The 19,277-nt window shown below is 35.4% G+C and overlaps 2 protein-coding genes across 4 annotated transcripts; one reads left to right on the forward strand and one right to left on the reverse strand.

Annotated features, from left to right (window-relative positions):
* Window positions 1-6,969: 6,969 nt before the first annotated feature.
* Window positions 6,970-9,149, reverse strand: LOC133859662 (uncharacterized). Its single transcript, XM_062295150.1, has 2 exons — window positions 8,516-9,149; window positions 6,970-7,028 (listed from the first exon to the last, which is right to left on the reverse strand). The coding sequence occupies exons 1-2, from the start codon at window positions 9,147-9,149 to the stop codon at window positions 6,970-6,972; spliced, it is 693 nt and encodes a 230-aa protein (XP_062151134.1).
* A 5,712-nt stretch (window positions 9,150-14,861) lies between these two features.
* Window positions 14,862-19,143, forward strand: LOC133858842 (uncharacterized). Of its 3 annotated transcripts, none has more exons than XM_062294296.1 (7): window positions 14,862-14,963; window positions 15,714-16,123; window positions 16,515-17,127; window positions 17,321-17,421; window positions 17,492-17,581; window positions 17,693-17,820; window positions 18,618-19,143. In XM_062294296.1, exons 2-7 carry the CDS (start codon window positions 15,758-15,760, stop codon window positions 18,760-18,762), a joined length of 1,443 nt encoding a protein of 480 aa, XP_062150280.1. In that variant the 5' UTR covers window positions 14,862-14,963; window positions 15,714-15,757; the 3' UTR covers window positions 18,763-19,143. The 3 variants fall into 3 exon arrangements, with proteins under 3 accessions (XP_062150280.1, XP_062150281.1, XP_062150282.1); XM_062294297.1 differs by having other exon boundaries at window positions 14,870-14,963; window positions 15,717-16,123; XM_062294298.1 differs by lacking the exon at window positions 14,862-14,963 and adding an exon at window positions 14,995-15,093 and having other exon boundaries at window positions 15,717-16,123.
* The last annotated feature ends 134 nt before the right edge of the window (window positions 19,144-19,277 follow it).

The following is a 19,277-nucleotide window of genomic DNA, read 5'->3' on the forward strand; positions in this document are numbered from 1 at the left end:
ATATATATATATATATATATATATATATATATATATCAATAGGCTTGCTTGAAGCATTTGGTTCCATAATCCGTAACCCAGGGGCCATGTTCAAAGTTCCCCGATTGCAATCAGCATTGCCTCTCCATCGGATCGCCATGTGGTGGAGTATGCCAACCACCCAGTGAAGGGGACCCTCTTGCTTGTCTGTGTAAATTCTGAGTGAGATTGAGACCATCGTTTATAATCTCAAGGCTTTGCTTTGTTTCAAACTTTGGGATTGAATAAAATAATCTGAAGCAATATGATGACAATATGACCATAAATATATATACCCCTTCCATTATCCACTCGATCGTCTGAATTTTTCATAGAAGTCACTCATGGGAATTAGGAGGATATTGGTATCTGCAAGTCCTCTTAAGCTTTTGTTGACCGACAACAGTGCTTATAAAAGGGCATGTCATGTTCAGAATTTATAGAGTGCAAAAACATGAGCATCAGTGTGTGCAACAGAGGGTGCATTGTTCAACTCGATGGTTATTGAATCAAAGTTACTCTTTTTTGCAATGACGAATAACCAATTCAATCAACAAAAATTAAGGGAAGGCATGGAAATTTTTATAGTTCTCAAACTGAACTCATAGATAGATGATACCATATTTTCCAAACTAAATAACATGATACCAAATTTTCCAAACTACATAACATGATACCAAATTTTCCAAACTACATAACATGACACCAAATTTTAGAGAGAACAATTTCTTACGATTGACTATGTATTTGCCATAAATGCTCAATGAGGTCTAATTGAAGTTGCAAATGTGTTTCTTGATCTCTAATACGATGACGATTTTGCATGAACTCCACAACTTCATTTGTAACTTCGTGTGACGGTGGTTCGAGTGGAACGTCATTGATTTGCTCATAATTGAATTCATCTGCTCCAAGATACATATCTCGTTCATCCTCAACGATCATGTTATGCAATATTATGCACGCCATCATAATATCTTTAAGAAGTTCAGGTTGGTATAACCGTGCAGGTCCACGCACAATTGCAAATCATGCTTGAAGCACTCCAAACGCTCGCTCTACGTCCTTTCTTGCCGACTCTTGAGCTGCAGCAAAATTTTTTCTCTTGTTTCCTTGTGGAGCATGAATTGTTTTTACGAATGTTGCCCACGAAGGATATATACCATTGGCAAGATAGTATCCCATTGTATAATCGTGACCATTGATTGAGTAGTTGACCGGAGGAGCACGCCCTTCAGCTAGATTGGCAAATACATCAGATCGTTCTAACACATTTATATCATTATGAGACCCTGGTAACCCAAAAAATGCGTGTCATATCCAAAGATCATGGGACGCTACGGCTTCCAAAATAATTGTAGGTGATAATTGCTTAAAAGTACATATTTTTTCTATTAAAATAAGCATTATCATATTATGTTTTATTCTAATTCTTACATTTTATATTTAATTGTGGAATATTGTTTAATTATTAAAGTTGAGCTTAAATTGGTATTAATGCAATGAATTGTTATTTTGTAGAAGACCAAAAGAAAAGACGATAAATAAAAGAAGGAAAAGAAGAAAGGAAATCAAAGAAATAAAAGATGGAAAGAAAGAATGAATGTCATACCTGGCAGCACCTATTCATTCCATAACAAGAGACACATGCATATTTTTATTTTTTTAAATGGCGCGCATCTCCTTCCATACTTGGAGAACCGAATAGAAGATGGATTTCTTTCCAAAAGAGAATGCAGTATCAAAGATATTATTTCCTTTCCACACTTAGGTTGCGGTGCAATTAATGCAAGAAATTCAAATTCTTTCCAGATTAGAAGCACCGAAAAAAAAACCTAGCAAGCTCTATAAATACCATGTTTTGCTCTAGCAAAAAAAAAGAGGAGAAGAGCAAAGGAGCACAGAAGAGCATAGCGGCGCAGAGTTTGAATTTTTATTTTCTTTGTTTTTAATTTATGTTTAGTACTTTGATTATGGAATTTATTTTCATAAACATGAGTGGCTAAACCTCTAGCTAGGGCTAGAGGTGAAGCCTAGTATTTTTATTATGTGTTCTTGAGACTATATTATTTGTTTTTCATAGATGAATGATTAAATTTTGGGGATGATTTTTATTTGAGAGTAATTTAATGGGACAAGTTTATTTTGATTCCTTATGATTTTTGTTTATATCAAATGCTTACTTTGTTTGATTTGATATGATTCGAAAATATATGGAATGCTTAATTTATTGTTTCATGTTTTTGAAATCAAATTCTCAATCAACCATGTTTGATCTATTTTTTTTTTTTTTTTTTTTTTTTTTTATGTCTCATGAATACATAATAAAATACTAGGTGGATCCTTGAAACCCTAGTCTTTTCCAATATTATCTTCCAAATCAAATTTATTTATTTTAGTTTCGTAGTTTACTTTTTAATTTAAATTATATTTATCTGCTCCACTTTCGAGTGGAAACCAAAAGCAAAATTCCTATTTTTTTTATTTATTTTATTTTTTTCTTTCCTGCATAATAATAAAAATTATTCTCGCGTGTCTAATCATTCCTTGTGGATTGACCTCGGACTTACCGTGATTTATTACTTGCGAAAACCTACACTTGGGTTTGCACCCTTTGTGGTCCAACAAGTTTTTGGCGCCGTTGCCGGGGAATGCATTTAAGACACTAAGTTTAATTATTATTATTTTTAATTTTATTTTGTTTTTTTTAAATAAAAATAAAAATTTATTGTGTTTTTTTTTAACAGGTACCAACTTTCTAATCAATACAGCTAAGAAATTCAAGGAAGGTTTATTTCTGGAAAAGTGCGAAATCATCATAAATTCTCCAGGTGATATTGTTCTACTTTGTAGCGTATTGAACTAATTTTTTGTGCATGAGTGTTTGGCAACGCGATTACACAAAAAGGCTTAGTAAAGTAGAAATTGATATTTTCCCTATAGAGTTGCATAATTCTGAGTTAGAGTTTCTTAACGACTCTATAGATATGGCTGATGATGAAGGGAGTAACCATGAAGATGAATTTGGAAACCAAGCTGACCAACCTGTTAGAAGCCTTAGAGACTATTTGCAACCCACTAGGTCAAGTACCCCTTCCTGCGTGGCAGTCCCCGCCAATACAGGAAATTTTGACATTAAACCTGGGGTAGTCCAATTGCTGCCTAAGTTTCGTGGGCTTGATTCTGAAAATCCTTACATGCATCTCAAGGAATTTGATATGGTTTGTGCTATGCATCTTAGTAATCTTGATGATGTTGTTAAACTTACATTGTTTCCATTCTCTTTGGCAGAAAAAGCCAGGTATTGGTTACACACCCTAAGGCCCAGAACAATAGGGACATGGCAAGAGATGACCAGAGAATTTTTGAAAAAGTTTTTCCCAACTCACAAGACCAATACCTTGAGAAGGAGCATCATGAATTTTGCCATGAAAGAAAATGAAACATTTTTTCAATGCTGGGAACGGTTTAAAGAACTTTTATTGTCATGCCCACATCATGGGTATGAAACATGGCGGTGATTAGTTTTTTTTATGATGGTTTGACTTCCAACATGAGGCAATTTGTAGAGATGATGTGTAATGGTGAATTTATGAACAAAGCACCCGATGAAGCTTGGGATTATTTTGATCTTTTGGCCGAAAATGCTCAAGTCTGGGACACCGCAGAAAGGACTGATAAGGCAAAACCTGAACCCAATTCTAGGGGAGGCTTATATCACATTAAAGCAGATGAGGATATGAGTGCTCGTATTGCTACATTGACAAGGAAGGTGGAGGCCATAGAGCTAAGCAAAGTGGGTGTGACTAAGAGTTCCAAACCAATTGAGATTAGCTGCGAGATTTGTGAGGCTAATGTGCATTTGACCAAGGATTGTCCCACAATCCCTGCGTTCAAAGAGGTGTTGCATGAACAGGCCAATGCGGCCAATGCATATCAAAGACCATTCAATTCACCCTATTCTGAGACATATAATCCTAACTGGCGGAATCACCCGAATTTTAGTTGGAGAAATGGTCAATCTGCAAATGAATTTCAAGGATCTTCTTCTCATGTTCCTTATGTGCCACCACATAAGCAGACCTTGGAGGAAACATTGCAAGCCTTTATACAAAGCCAATCTCAGATCAACCAAGATACCAGGCAAGATATTCAAGAGTTGAAAAATGCAGTTGGCAGAATTGAGTCTCAGTTGAATGTGAGAGAGAAAGGAAAGTTTCCAGCCCAACCTGAACCTAACCCAAGGACTCGAGCTGGGGTAAATGAAGTCAACAATACTCAAGTGGAACATGCCAAGTCTGTCACTATCCTTAGGAGTGGAAAGGTGGTTAATAAAGAGGTCCCAACAAAAGTTTCACCACGTAAGGGAGATTTAGAAACCAAGGAAGATGACAAGCCTAGTGAGGGTGGAGATGTTATGGAGAAAGTGTATGAGCCTGTTGCCCCATTTCCTCAAAGGTTGCTTGCACCTAAAAAGGGAACAGAAAATCAAGATATTTTGGAAGTGTTCAAGCAAGTGAAAATAAACATTCCTTTGTTGGATGCCATCAAACAAATTCCTTCATATGCAAAATTTTTGAAAGATCTGTGCACGATAAAACGAAAGCTTTTTGTTCATAAGAAGGCATTTTTAACAGAGCAGGTAAGTGCTATAATTCAGCAGAAAATTCCTTTGAAGCAGAAAGACCCTGGATCACCAACTATCCCATGCATCATTGGCAATTCTAAGATTGATAAAGCATTAATGGATTTAGGAGCAGGTGTAAATCTACTACCCTACACAGTTTATGAGCAGTTGGGCCTTGGAGAGTTGAAACCGACCAAAGTTGTTCTTCAGCTTGCCGACCGATCTGTTGTTATACCAAGAGGGGTAGTAGAGGATGTTTTGGTGCAAGTGGATAAATTTTACTTTCCTGTTGATTTCATTGTTTTAGATACAAAGCCTGTTTCACATTCTAGCGTTGATGTTCCTGTCATTTTGGGACGACCATTTTTGGCTACTTCTAACGCTTTGATTAATTGCAGGAATGGAATCATGAAGCTTGCATTTGGAAATATGACCGTTGAGTTGAACATCTTCAACAATTGTAAGCAACCTGTCATTGATGATGACGAGGAGATTCATGAGGTGGACATGATCCAAACCTTGGTAGAAGATAAGTTTTCTCACTCAATGTTTTCTGATCCTATAGAGGCATGTTTACTAAATCCCATGAGTGATGATATAGAATTGGAAAAAGCTCATGTTATTCTAGATGTTGATCCAGTGATGGACACTAATGGATGTAACTCATGTTTTGAGGACTTGCATGCACCCATTAAAACTCATCCATCAAGTGTCAAAGCACCCAAAATTGAAAACTTAAAAAATGGTAATGTTTCTAAAGAAAAATATTTGAAACCATTTTATGAAGATTTGGAGCCGATAGATGAATCTAGTGATTTTGAGGATCCTGTTTATCGAGATCTGCTAAACACATGAACTCAATTTTGTCATTATAATCGAAATGTCTGTGTCGTAGTTTAGGTTGTTTTTGTTTTGTTTTGTGTGTTTTGTTTTTCTAATTTTTGCAGGCAATAAGTTTGGTTTATTTTCATCACTTCAAGGTACTCTTCCTAATCTCTACTTCTTTATTTTAATTTGTTACATTAGAGACAATGTAAGTTTTAGGTTGGGGGGAGGAGCTTGATGCTTGATTATTGTCGTTGTTTTTGTGTTGTTTTGTTTATTTTATATTTTTTTATATTTCAAAAAAAAAAAAAAAAAAAAAGACCAATTTTTTTTTTTTATATATTTTCTCAAAAAAAAAAAAAAGTTTTGTGTTTTTCTGTTTGGTGTCTTGCGTGTTTTCTTTTAGTCTCAATTTTGTTTAAAAAAAAAAAAATCTTGTGTCTTCAGCATAAATTTTTGTTCAAGTTTCATTATGTTACTCCTGCTAAAGAATTTCATTGTTTTCATGCTCAATTCATTGCACATGCACTCAGCCCAATAAACACGTCTCTTAGTTAAGGATAGAAGTGACTTAGAAATTCTTGAGGATAAAAAATGTGGAGATTTTTAACCCTTGTGAGTTTTGGGCCAATCATTCTGTGGAGAGGATAAATTTTCATGGAATCTTATTTCTTTTGGATGCGCAGATATTATTCCGTAGTTAGTCTCATTGTTCTCTCTCTTGGCTGAATGCTAAAAATTGATTTTTTATGTTACACTTGAATTTGAGAACTCATGAATATTGAAGAATTATGCAAATCCTTGAGAGATGAGATTAGGCCATCTTTTTATATTTTGAGCCTAAAATTTCTTTTCTTGATATATTGTCGCTAGTTACCCCCATTGAGCCTTATGATTAGCCTTTCTTTCTTAAACCCCTTTCCAAAATATTCCAAGAATGTGGTCAATTAACTTATTCCAATGAGGTGGCGTGTGATTCAAAAAAAAAAAAAAAAAAAAAAAGGGATAAAAAAAAAAGAAAAAGAAAAAAGAAAAAAAAATTGGGGTTGATGTTCAAGGACAGAAGGTATATTTCGAAGAAGGAATAGTGCTTATTGGAGGAAAATATGGAAAAAGAAATTGATTGAAATGTTAGAAGATGATGAAGTTCCAATTATTCTTGAAAACATTTCTCACTTTTACCATTACCTTTGTGTTAGTTATTTCCCTTCTCTTAACCCTACATTACGTCCTAATGAAAGTCCTTATTTGATCTCAAGGAATGCATGGTTCAGAAATTTTCATGACTAACCAATGAGTGTGGTATAAATTATTTTCAGCAGCCTTTCATGAGACTACTTGTTCTTTCTTGATTAAGCGGTTTTCATATGATCTATATGTGAGATATTTGATTTTTGCTTACCTTATTCCACTCACATATATTTGAGAGTGTTACACCTAATTCAGAGTGATGTCAATTGTTGAGTGTTAACACCGGTAAGGCTTGAATCAAAACATAATTATTTTGATAGAATTTCAAGGTCATGCAAATCTGAAATTGAGAGTGTGTTTATGTTGGCTGAAAATTCCACTCACATTGAGTTATGAGAGCATCTGAAAATTCTTTGATCGTTGTCAGTATTATGAATTTGGACTGTTTTTTTTTTTTGTGTTAATTGAAAAAAAAAAAAAAAATCTCTTTTCTTGAGTCTCTGCTTGTAATGCGTGTGAACTCGCTTGAATTGCTAGAGACTAGCAATAAGCTGATTGGGGGGTGTGATAATTGCTTAAAAGTACATATTTTTTCTATTAAAATAAGCATTATCATATTATGTTTTATTCTAATTCTTGCATTTTATATTTAATTGTGGAATATTGTTTAATTATTAAAGTTGAGCTTAAATTGGTATTAATGCAATGAATTGTTATTTTGTAGAAGACCAAAAGAAAAGACGATAAATAAAAGAAGGAAAAGAAGAAAGGAAATCAAAGAAATAAAAGATGGAAAGAAAGAATGAATGTCATACCTGGCAGCACCTATTCATTCCATAACAAGAGACACATGCATATTTTTATTTTTTTAAATGGCGCGCATCTCCTTCCATACTTGGAGAACCGAATAGAAGATGGATTTCTTTCCAAAAGAGAATGCAGTATCAAAGATATTATTTCCTTTCCACACTTAGGTTGCGGTGCAATTAACGCAAGAAATTCAAATTCTTTCCAGATTAGAAGCACCGAAAAAAAAACCTAGCAAGCTCTATAAATACCATGTTTTGTTCTAGCAAAAAAAAAAGAGGAGAAGAGCAAAGGAGCACAGAAGAGCATAGCGGCGCAGAGTTTGAATTTTTATTTTCTTTGTTTTTAATTTATGTTTAGTACTTTGATTATGGAATTTATTTTCATAAACATGAGTGGCTAAACCTCTAGCTAGGGCTAGAGGTGAAGCCTAGTATTTTTATTATGTGTTCTTGAGACTATATTATTTGTTTTTCATAGATGAATGATTAAATTTTGGGGATGATTTTTATTTGAGAGTAATTTAATGGGACAAGTTTATTTTGATTCCTTATGATTTTTGTTTATATCAAATGCTTACTTTGTTTGATTTGATATGATTCGAAAATATATGGAATGCTTAATTTATTGTTTCATGTTTTTGAAATCAAATTCTCAATCAACCATGTTTGATCTATTTTATATTTTTTTTTTTTATGTCTCATGAATACATAATAAAATACTAGGTGGATCCTTGAAACCCTAGTCTTTTCCAATATTATCTTCCAAATCAAATTTATTTATTTTAGTTTCGTAGTTTACTTTTTAATTTAAATTATATTTATCTGCTCCACTTTCGAGTGGAAACCAAAAGCAAAATTCCTATTTTTTTTATTTTTTTTATTTTTTTCTTTCCTGCATAATAATAAAAATTATTCTCGCGTGACTAATCATTCCTTGTGGATTGACCTCGGACTTACCGTGATTTATTACTTGCGAAAACCTACACTTGGGTTTGCACCCTTTGTGGTCCAACAGTAGGTTCACGGATATGACCAGAATACATACATTTCCAAGCATTTGGACAATTCTTCCACTTCCAATGCATGCAATCGATGCTTCCCAGCATTCCTGGAAATCCACGACTTTCGCCAATTGCTAGCAATCTAGCAATGTCTTCTGAGTTTGGCGACCTCAAGTACTCGGCAGAAAAAATTGAAACTACCGCTTTAACAAAATGTATAAAGCTATCCATTGCGGTCCTTTCTCCAATCCGTAAGTATTCATCCATCAAATCTGCAGTTACTCCATAAGCGAGCATCCTAATTGCAGCAGTCATCTTTTGTAGAGAAGAATGTCCGAGCTTTCCAGCAGCATTTCTTTCTTGAACAAAATATCTGTCATGAGATATTATTGCGTCGTGAATGCGCATAAAAAGGTCACGGCGCATACGAAACCTCCTTCGAAATTTGTTGGGAGGATATACCGCTGATTCCGCAAAATAATCGTGGAATAGGTTTTCTTGGCCTTGCAAAGAATTACGCCAAATAGTATTGCGACGTCGACCAGAAACACGTCGTGATCTTGATCCTCCTTCGCCATCCAATCGTTCTTTTACCACAGCAAAAGTTGAAATTATTTCCAACTCATCATCGGAGGAAGAATCATATTGAAGGCTATCAAGTTCAAGAATATGATCCATAGAGGGAAAGGATATTGAAATGGATTAAAATAAGTGAGACAATGAATCTATTTAAATTGAAAGAACACAAGCTTGGTTGTAAAATGGATGGAAAACAATAAGGCAATTGGTCTATTTAAATTTGTTCTTGAACACTCAGGTTCGATTGTGTTTCATGTTTCAACTACAAACCATAAATGTAAATTTAATTCACAACCACCATTGCCAACTGCCGACTAGTTTAGTAGCTATAAATGTAGGAAGCGTATACACACGTTTTCACTTTTTACTGCTGTGGAGTACGCACAATTGATAGCAGTTGATAGTAGTTGGCAATAAGACGCTGGTGCAATTTAATGACTATTAATGTTGTAATTAAGGATTTCTAGCTATCTGCGTACCAGCTTCAAGGGAAGGGAAAAAGTGAAAAACCATGTTTTGGATCAGATGTTGGGCTTTGGTTCTCGCGTGGACTAGGAGCTTGTGGCTATTGAATTTGTTGATTTCTTGCTTGCATGTTCCTGTTCGTCAATTGAGGCTTACGGAATATCTCAGCAAAGCTACCCACCATGCAACTTTCACTTGTGTTGGGTATCATCCACAATACATCAACCCACCTTCTAGAACCTTCCCTTGAAAAAAAAAATTTCATTCCCAGCTGTTTTGATCAAACCATTTAAATGGTCATTTAATAGTTTTATGAACATAAAAACAAAGATATGAAGGGTTGGTTGGGAGTTAGTTGGGAGTTGGTTGGTACAAAAAAGTAGGAAAGAGAAAAAAAGAATAAAGTAAGAGTAAAAAAAAGTATTTAATTGATATAGGGAAAGTTAAGGGAATCTATTGTGGGGTGTTTTTTTATAGGGAAGCAAAAAATAGTTTTGTTCCCTAAATTTAGGGAAAATGGTTGGGAATCTGCTGCTAGTGCTCTAAGCTTTGAAGCCGGATAGAGGGACTAGCATCCAGGCTAGGCTGTGCTTCTACCAAGTGGAAATTTGCAATCATGTCTATTGCCTGGGAGACAACGACCATTGGGTTAGAGAATTTGTTACTGAAAACTAGGTCATTCCTTCTTAACCAAATCCCCCTAGCCATCGAAAGAGCTTCCAGCATTTCCTCCCCATCCAGTCTGTCTCGTAATTGCTACAACCAATCCATTCCGTCAGTAGGAAAGATCGATAGTTTTTGCACCCTGCGACTCCCTTCTTGCCATACAGCAGAACATAAAGTAATTCAAAGGTCGAATACATCTGTTTGATAAGGCCACAGGTCAGTGATTCGTACTGACAACTACAGTACGAATAAAGCCTCTCTAAACCTCATCAAGATTTGGCTCGCACTGGCTCTCTCTAATTTTTTATTCTTCTACTCTCTCTCTCTCTTGTTGCTTGGTTTCTAGTCCAAGCTTGCAGGTTTCGGCTACTGGTATATGAGAGAGCTTAGGAGACTTGGAAGAATGAGATTGGAATTGATTTTGGGATCTTGAAGATGGTAGCTGTTGATTTTTCATTCTCCGGTCCAGATAATCGGGTAACTGGCTAACTGCCTACTATTACACACCCGGTTAACTGGAAACCCAATTAACTAGCTACTTGGTTATCGGAGCCCGTTGGCGATTTTGGCCAACTAGCTACCCTGAAGCCGATTACCGGTGATAATAGCTTAAAAGTATTTATTTTATCTATTAAAATAAACATTATCATACTTTATTATGATTTAATTCTTGCATTTTATATTTAATTAGGAAATATTGTTCAATTATTAATCTTAAGCTTAAATGATATATTAATGCAAGAAATTTTGTTATATAGGAATTACAAAAGAAAGCAATGAGTAAAAGCCAAGAGGTGGGTCAAAAGAAAAAGTTCATCCTATGCCCAGATAAAGTCCAACATGTAATACAAGAAGATGTGAAACTAAACTGCTGGATCTACGAATTGGAGAAACATTAATTCTAATACTACTACATGACAAAACAAGAAAAATAAAAAGGAAGATTGAAACCTAGTCTATCACTAAGACTATGGGTAATACAAAATCAAGAAGAAAAATGTCTCTTTGGCCCTTGCAAAAAGAAGTAGTGTTTTGTTTCAAGTGTAAAAGAAAGACATGGAACATATAGAAGACTGGGATTCCTATAATTGTACAAATCCCAAAAAAAGAATAACTCTTATCTCTATAAGAGAAGATGCACAGCAAAGGAAAAAGGAATTTTCAGCAGTCTTTCTTTCTCTTTAACTCAGTGACGGAGTTGATTTTTAAAAGGCTTTTGAAGATTTTCGACTGATTCTAGTTATTTGTTGTTTTCAATTTATTTTCTTTTAGTTGTTTATGTTTGATGTTTAGTACTTTAGTTGTTGAATTTATTTCTATAGTTATGAGTTGCTAAATCTCTAGTTAAGGTTAGGGGTGAAGCCTAGTTTTTTTTTTTTTGTTTTTTTTTTTATTTTTATGTGTTCTTGAGAGTATTTTATTTGTTCTTTATAGATTAATGATTGAATGTTGTGAATGATTTTTATTTGAGAGTAATTTAATGGGACAAGTTTATTTTGATTCATTATGTTTTTTGTTTATATCAAATACTTACTTTGTTTGATTTGTTATGGTTCGAAAATATATTGGATAACATGTTTTTGAAATCAAATTCTCAACCAACCCATGTTCGATTTATTTTATATTTGATTTGTGCCTAATTGTTTTATCTTCCGATTAGAAGAGTTGATTCGCTACCTAGTTGAGTTAAAAATATGTCTCAGGAATACGTAATATAATGTTAAGTGGATCTCTAAAATCTTATAGTTTTCCATTAATTTTCCCTAATTCTATTTTTATTGATTTAGTTTAGTCAATTAAATTTTAATTTACCATCTCTCATTTGCTCTACTTTTTAGTGGGAAAATCAATTCAATTTACTTTTCTGCACAATAATAGGAATTTTACTTAGTATTTACCATTCCCTGTGAATCGACCTCGTACTTATCGATAATTTATTACTTACGAAAGCTTGCATTTGGGTTTGCACTTTTTTTTATCACCGATTTTAGTCGATAACCGGGAACTGGCTCCGGGTTTTCACCCTCAGTAACAAAGGGGTCGTATTTGGGAACCAATTTGGTGAGGAGATATGAGGTGAACTTGTAGTCGTTTAGCAAATGATCGGCGGCAAAGGGTGGCAGAGATTTGCTTGCTCCACTGGAAGTAATCTGTGATGGAGGAATTGCCCTTTTTAGCGATGATGAGTTCGTAGTGAAGACTCATTGTCCGGGCTCGCGGAAGGTTAAAGTGAACGTCCATTCGAGATGGTGGCCATAAGCATACTCATGATGAGTTGCCCATTGTGTTAATTTGTTTTCCTTATTGAGATGATGGTAGCCTTTGTGTGTTTATTTGGTTGCCTTGTATGAATTGATGTCTTTTAGATCCATGGCTGTAATTTCTTTAAGTGGGAAATAAATCATGGGGAAGAGAGATATGCATCAGGATCCTCTCCAGTTCCTCTCAACTGCAGAGGATCCTGGTCCGAAAGATATAGCTTCATGCATGATAGTTGATAAGAGAAAGAGATCACGGGGGCCTTGATTGCTGCACTACACTGGGCCCTACCCTCATGTGAGGGGAGGAGTGCACATGTACTTGTTGTAAAGGTAACATTTCTCAATTTTGAATTTGCGAATCAAGAAAATAAACATTTGATGTCGTTTGTACTGTAGAAACGACAAGATTGGACGTCGTTACAATTGAAACGACGTCAAATATTTCTACATTAGCGCAGGTTACATATTTGTTAATAAAACGAAGAAAAAAATTCCTCAATCAACGTGGTTTACGTTAAAACGATGCTAATTTAGCGAGAGTTTTTATCAAACGGGGAGGGGTTGGGTTTGGATTGGAGTTGTGACTTCTGAATGAATGAATGAATGGGTTGGTCGGGGGGGGGGGGGGGGGGGGGGGGGGGTGATGGGTTTAAATCCGGCTGTGAACCAATTGCGTTTGGTAGTGACGGGCAGCTAGAGACGAAAATCAAACGAAATTGCAAATTGAAAATCAACACTGCCATGTTTGTCTATAACTATTTCCTCTATGCGCGTGTGTTTCTATTAATTTGGCCAAGAAAGCAGAGCAGAGAAAATCGAAGAGAGGTCAAGAATGGCTGGAAACGATTAGATAAACAGCTACCTAGAAGCAATACTGGACTAGATGTACTCCGCCGCTCTTGGGTTGGGTGCCTACACACATCTAACGAACATCATAGAGAGAAAAGTTAAAACAACGAGAGAAAGAGAGAAAAAAATTAAAAAATTAAAAAATGCATTCGTGAACGTGATACTGTATATGAACCGATTATGCGGAAAAGTACTAAAGGATCAAATCCGTTGTAGGGCAAGTTCTCTCTCTCAAGAGAAAAAGCTCTCTTCTGTCTATGAAGAGAACTCTCTTCCTCTCCATGCCTGAGGAGGAGGGAAAACTCTCCTCCTTTATTGCTTTTTGCTATTTCCTTTTGTGTTTCTCTTTTTTCCGAAAGAGAAATTCTCAGCTGGTTTCTTATAAGGCTCTATCTGTCATCTTTGTTGACGATCTATTCCCGATCCTTATAAAACCACAGTCTCAGCCTTCGCCCCTTGCCGGCCACATCAACCACCTCTCCTTCCGTCTTCTCCTCCACATCGTTTGCTCTATTTGTGTAGTTTTGAAGATTAATTTTTTCAAAGTTAGATTTTCCTTTCTCATCTAGTTCTAGCCTGCCACGCGCCCCTCTGCTGCTCTCTCCAGCTTCCCAATGCCATCAATTGCTCCTACATTGGACACCCACGCGCCGGGCAACATCATATTGCCGCCTTCCTCTACCGAAGTTGTTGTTTTATGAGTTTTTTTTTTCCTGTTATTTTTGTGTTATTTTTGTTGGATTTTGTTGTGTTGTTTAACACTTAACCTAAACCATTTGAGCTTCAGAATATTTGTCTGTGTTGGAGATTCTATTTCCGTTGTTCTCTTAATAGTCTGTTCCATTTTTTTTGAAAGCTGGACTAGATCTAAGTTTTTATTTTTTAGTCTGTTCGACTTCTTTGAAACCCGGACTGATCTAAGTTTTTAAGGCCTCTCTTACTCCCGATGATTCCCCGTTTAATAACCCCCTCTCCTTCCCCTCCTCTTATTTTCATCTCTCCAAAAAAAAATCAACTCAAAACATTCTTAACCTTTTTTACTTTTTATATCACATCAATAATTTTTTATTATTATTTAAATAAAAAAATACACTACAATACAATTTTATTTTCATTTTTCCATATAAATTCTCTCTACTTTATATCACATCAATCACTTTTTACTTTTTACTCAACAAAAATATTCTCTCATAAAAGGAGGAGAGGAGTGGGAAGGAGGATTACTAAACGGGGCATTTATTATCCATTCTCAAGTGATTTCCACCTTCTTGAATTTTTTTATGGGCTATGAGGTATTTGTAGTCTATATTAGTTGAGTTATTAAGTTGTTAGTTTATTTTTGTTTTGTTTTTCTCAGTATTTTGTTTCTGTAATTTATTGATGTAATATCTATATAATAAATAATAATAAAAAAATCACTGACTTAAAAAAAATAAAAAATAAAAAAAAATGGAGACAAATGGAGCAGATAAAGAGTCTCTGCCAGACTGCCACCTTTGAAGCAAACCAAAAACCATACTCGAAAGCAAACCAATAACCATTTACTCATACCCTCATCTCAAAAAAATTAAAAAAATTAAAAAATTAAAAAATTAAAAACAAAAGCTTTCCAGAACCTACTTTGAGTCTCCAACTTCTTTTCCTGGCCACCCTGGGTTTCTGCTTGCCTGAGGTTGAGCGCCTCTGCCTTGCTTTCTTTTTGTTTTTATTAAAAAAAAAACAAAAACTTTCTCAAGCATTGTTTGTTTCGAGGGAAAAATTTTCATTTTTCTACATGGAACAATGGGGCCAGGGAAATAATTGTAAGAAAAAAAAATCAAATAGTTACATTTCTTCTGTTTATTTTTTATTTTAAAGAAGAAAGCAAGTTATGAACGTTTATGATGCTTGCTAAGTCTTTAACCAAGTGGAAAAGACTGAATCCGACTGGCCCAATAGTTGTTTGAGGCTTAGATGAGATAATTTATCTTCAAAAATGATGATTTCTTTTTGTTTCATACCTTTTTCCTAAATAACTAAACACAGCATTGCTTCATTTTCATTTTAAGGTCAGATTTTCTACTCATTCTGTACATTGGTTTGAGAAGTAATACATTGTATTATTCACTTTTAACTGATGGGTATCTCTTAATTTTCATTCTCAGTTGTTATTTTGTTATATAATTTTTGTAGTTGCGTTTTTGTTCTTTCTGGTTAGGGTTTCTCTTCTAATTGGTATGTTTATATATGTATTTATGTATGTATGAATATATTCATTTCTCTTCTTATAATTTTCAATATACTGATGGCCTAGTTCTCAGTCTAGAACTGGTCATTATCTGCTTACTTTGTCCATTGTTATTATGCATATCATCATTAGGTCTCCTGCTTTGTTATTGTTGAGTTCTGCTGATCTTCCTCTCATCATTTTCTAATTCTATAGCAGCAGCAAAACCACCATAGCAGTGTTGCAAATTTTTAATATGAATGGAAAGTTTTGGTGGGTCTAAGTTTGCTGGTGTTGGCTGCCCTGTGAGGAAGAAGAGGAGTCGTGTATCTCGTAGACCTCACCCTGATTCACAGACACTTCTACAGAGATTTAATTTTTTCCCATCATCAACACAACTTTTTGGCAGTGGAAGACACAATGAAAACAAGAATGCTACAGATAAAGTAGTTGTTTCTGATGGATTAGGAGCTGAAAACAAGCTGAAAAAGCTAAAGCTCAAGGTTGGTGGTGTTACTCATACTATTCACGCCAAGTCTAGCAAAGACATTAGTGGCGATTCCTTGGTCACAAATTTTTCCCACTGTTTCAATGGCCCTAAGCATCATGAGAAGCAGCTTCTGCAGGTATGTTGTGTTGATCCTCGTCAATCAGATTGCAAATTGTTCTTATTCTAGAACCAGGTCTCTAGTAAGTACTACTACAGAAAACAAGAGGCTCATTCAGGGCATTTCTAGTTCAATGGTTTCTAGATTAGCTCATTGAACAGATTTAATAGATTCACATATCCGTGGCTTTTTTTTTGAAAGGATTTAATTTCATCCGATCTCAGGTTGATCTACCATTTTATCTTTCCCCCATATGACCTCTTCCCTCCATTATGGAGTTTTTTCCTCTCCAATTTATAATGGTATAAGATATTCAAGCTTATACTATTTAGATGTTGTTTTGTTAATGGGATATTATACTTAAATTATGTGAAAAAAAAAAAGCTTCTTATTAATATGTTTGATGCAGGATACAGATGCCAATCATGTCCATCCTTTGGACAAGGGGATTGGCCTTAAATTCAAATGGAAGGATTTTCCCAAAACTGGTTCCAGTTTTGGAAAGGAATATTCTACAAGGGGAATGACATCTAAGGGAAGTCTTTCTCTGATTTATGAGCCAGTTCGTAAGAGTAACCGGGTTCCTAAAAGACGTGTCTTCGATGTAGGAGTTAATGATAATGATGATGAAGATGAGGAAATCCGGTATCTTGGAAGACTGAATGCTTCAAAAATGCCTGAAGATTATGAAGATGAAAAGATTAGTCAATTAACTGATGGCATATATGGTGATAGCGTGGAATATTATGGATCACCAAGATCAGGAAATTATGGTAGAAAGAAGTCGAGATCAGAGAAAGTATATGAGGATAAAGATTATTTGGAAGAAGAAAAAGAAGCAACCTTAGATGAGTTTGAATATGAAGGGAAGAAGTTTAAAAAGGGATCTCTTGATTTATTTGTCGAAGGAAGAAATGTATCGACTCCCACTACACGTAATCGGGCATTTCAATCTGGCAAAGACGTTTTATCTGGATCTGGTTTGGGTCTTACTGACCTCTCAAATGGTGCTTCATCTAAAAGTAAGCATTTCTTTTTGTCATGCTATTGTTATTGCAATTTTTTTTTCTTCATATAGTATACTTTTCTTTGTCATTCATATGGTGTACTGACCTCTCAAATGATAACATAAACGTGAATATCTAAATGCGTGTGTGTGCATATCTATTGAACCTTTTTACTTGAATAATTCCACCATTGGTTGGTTGGTGACAGGAAAAAAGGAGAAACTTTCTGAAGTAGAACAGCAATTAAAGAGATCTGAGGCTGCACAGAGACGTAGAATGCAATCAGAGAAGGCTGCTAGGGAGGCTGAGGTTTGCTCCATCATATCATGCTTTATTTGTCTATTGGCAATTAAACTACCTCACTTTCTTTTTGTTTTAGGCTGAGGCAATTAGAAAAATACTTGGTCAAGATTCTGGAAGAAAAAAGAGGGAAGAGAAGATGAAGAAGCGGCAAGATGAATTAGCACAGGTTGCTGAAGAATCGATGAACATCCTGCATTTTCTTTCTTTCATTTTCTTCCCAATGTAAAGTTTGTTCAGCCTTGCATCTGAAATCAAGTTTTAATGTTATGTCATGCAGGGAAAGGCTGCTAACGCCATCACACTTGCATCAAACTCTGTCAGATGGGTCATTGGTCCTACAGGGACAATTGTTACATTTTCTGAAGATATGGGTCTACCGAGTATATTTGATCCTGTGCCCTGCAGGTAAAAGTTTGCTTTATTGTTATTATTATTATTTACACATTCTACTTTCTATATATATAGAGAGAGTTTAACTTCTACAGGGATCTGACATAAACCAAGTCCTTTGTACCATCTAATAACAGCTTGCCACATTAGATTGGAACACTGAAACACTTTTAAGCCAAAAACCCTAGATCACACCAAACCCATTTGAACAAATATTCAATTTTTGTGGGCCTCCTCAAACAGATCTGCCTCCTCAAGCAGCGCTGCCTCCTGAACACCGCTCCCTTTCTACGCAAAATGCCTCCACGGGTGGAGAATCCGATGGCTGACTCATTATTTTCTCGGTCATAGTTGACGCTTCATCTCCCTCCCTCTCTCTCTCTCTCTCTCTCTCTCTCTTGCTCTATTGCTTTTGGAGTTTCCTTAATTATGTTTGTTGAGGGAGAGAAATGAGGCCATGACATTTGAAATGAATCATCTATAAGGCGTAAGGAGAGTACCCAGCTTAACACTTAGAATTACAACCCACCACTAGCGGAGACGTTTGGCGGAGGAAGGGGGCAGTAGTCTGGCACCGGCGCTGCTTGAGGAGGCCCACAAAAATCTAAATGTTTGTTTAGATGGGTTTGGTGTGATCTAGTGTTTTTGGCTTAAAAGTGTTTTGGTGTTCCAATCTGATGTGGGAAGCTGTTATTGAAGGGCACAAAAGGCCTGTTTATGTAAAGAAGTTAAAAACTCTCTGAAATATGGTTGCTTGAGCTATGTCATTACATTTGAGTGTTTGATGGGGGCCAAATTTTGTGGGGTTTCAGTTATCCTCCCCCACGAGAAAAATGTGCAGGTCCGAATTGCACAAATTCATACAAGTATCGGGATTCCAAGTGGAAGCTTCCCCTCTGCAGTCTCCATTGTTACAGGGCAGTACACCAAAAGATGCAACCTCTACTTGCCTGCTGATTTCATCCCTTTTCTTCTCACGTAATCTCTCCCACATTGTTGTTTGTCTGCGTCTGGTGAAGGTGGAATTTCATCGTTTTGAAGTCATATGGGGGTAGAGTGGTAGACTCACATCTCTATGGAAAGTAATTTTTGAAAATTGAATGAATTGTATAGAGAGGTGTTGAATATTAAATGTAAATAAAAAATAAAAATAAAAAAATAGTATGAATATTGAATTTAGACCCTTGAAATCCTGGCATAGTGGCATATTAGCTGATGTTTAGGCCATTAAGCTTATACATTGATCCCTTGGAGGTTGGATTCCTTTCTATTATTTTCTTTTTATGGGTGGATTTGCTCTGAGAAGAGGAGATTCGAACAAATGTTGGTTTCGTTGCATTTTGGCTTTGCCCAAAGTCACGCTTACTATATTTACTATATTTGAGTTTGCGATTTCAAGATGTACTATTTAAAAATAGAAATTTTAAAACGTGTGATTTGAAAATATGATTTTTTAAAATGCACGTAAGCAT

The sequence above is a fragment of the Alnus glutinosa genome, chromosome 1 (genome assembly GCF_958979055.1).
Source record: "Alnus glutinosa chromosome 1, dhAlnGlut1.1, whole genome shotgun sequence".
In the NCBI taxonomy this organism is placed as follows: domain Eukaryota; kingdom Viridiplantae; phylum Streptophyta; class Magnoliopsida; order Fagales; family Betulaceae; genus Alnus; species Alnus glutinosa.

Bases quoted from the DNA above. Each gene is read 5' to 3' on its own strand.
- LOC133859662 (XM_062295150.1), bottom strand. From the start codon at position 9,149: ATGGATCATATTCTTGAACTTGATAGCCTTCAATATGATTCTTCCTCC. The intron at 7,029-8,515 runs GTATGTATTCTG...TGGAATTTTCAG, and splicing joins TTGTCCAAATGCTTGGAAAT to CCAACATAAACACACTCTCA.
- LOC133858842 (XM_062294296.1), top strand. From the start codon at position 15,758: ATGGAAAGTTTTGGTGGGTCTAAGTTTGCTGGTGTTGGCTGCCCTGTG. The intron at 17,128-17,320 runs GTAAGCATTTCT...GGTTGGTGACAG, and splicing joins AAATGGTGCTTCATCTAAAA to GAAAAAAGGAGAAACTTTCT. The intron at 17,582-17,692 runs GTTGCTGAAGAA...TATGTCATGCAG, and splicing joins GGCAAGATGAATTAGCACAG to GGAAAGGCTGCTAACGCCAT.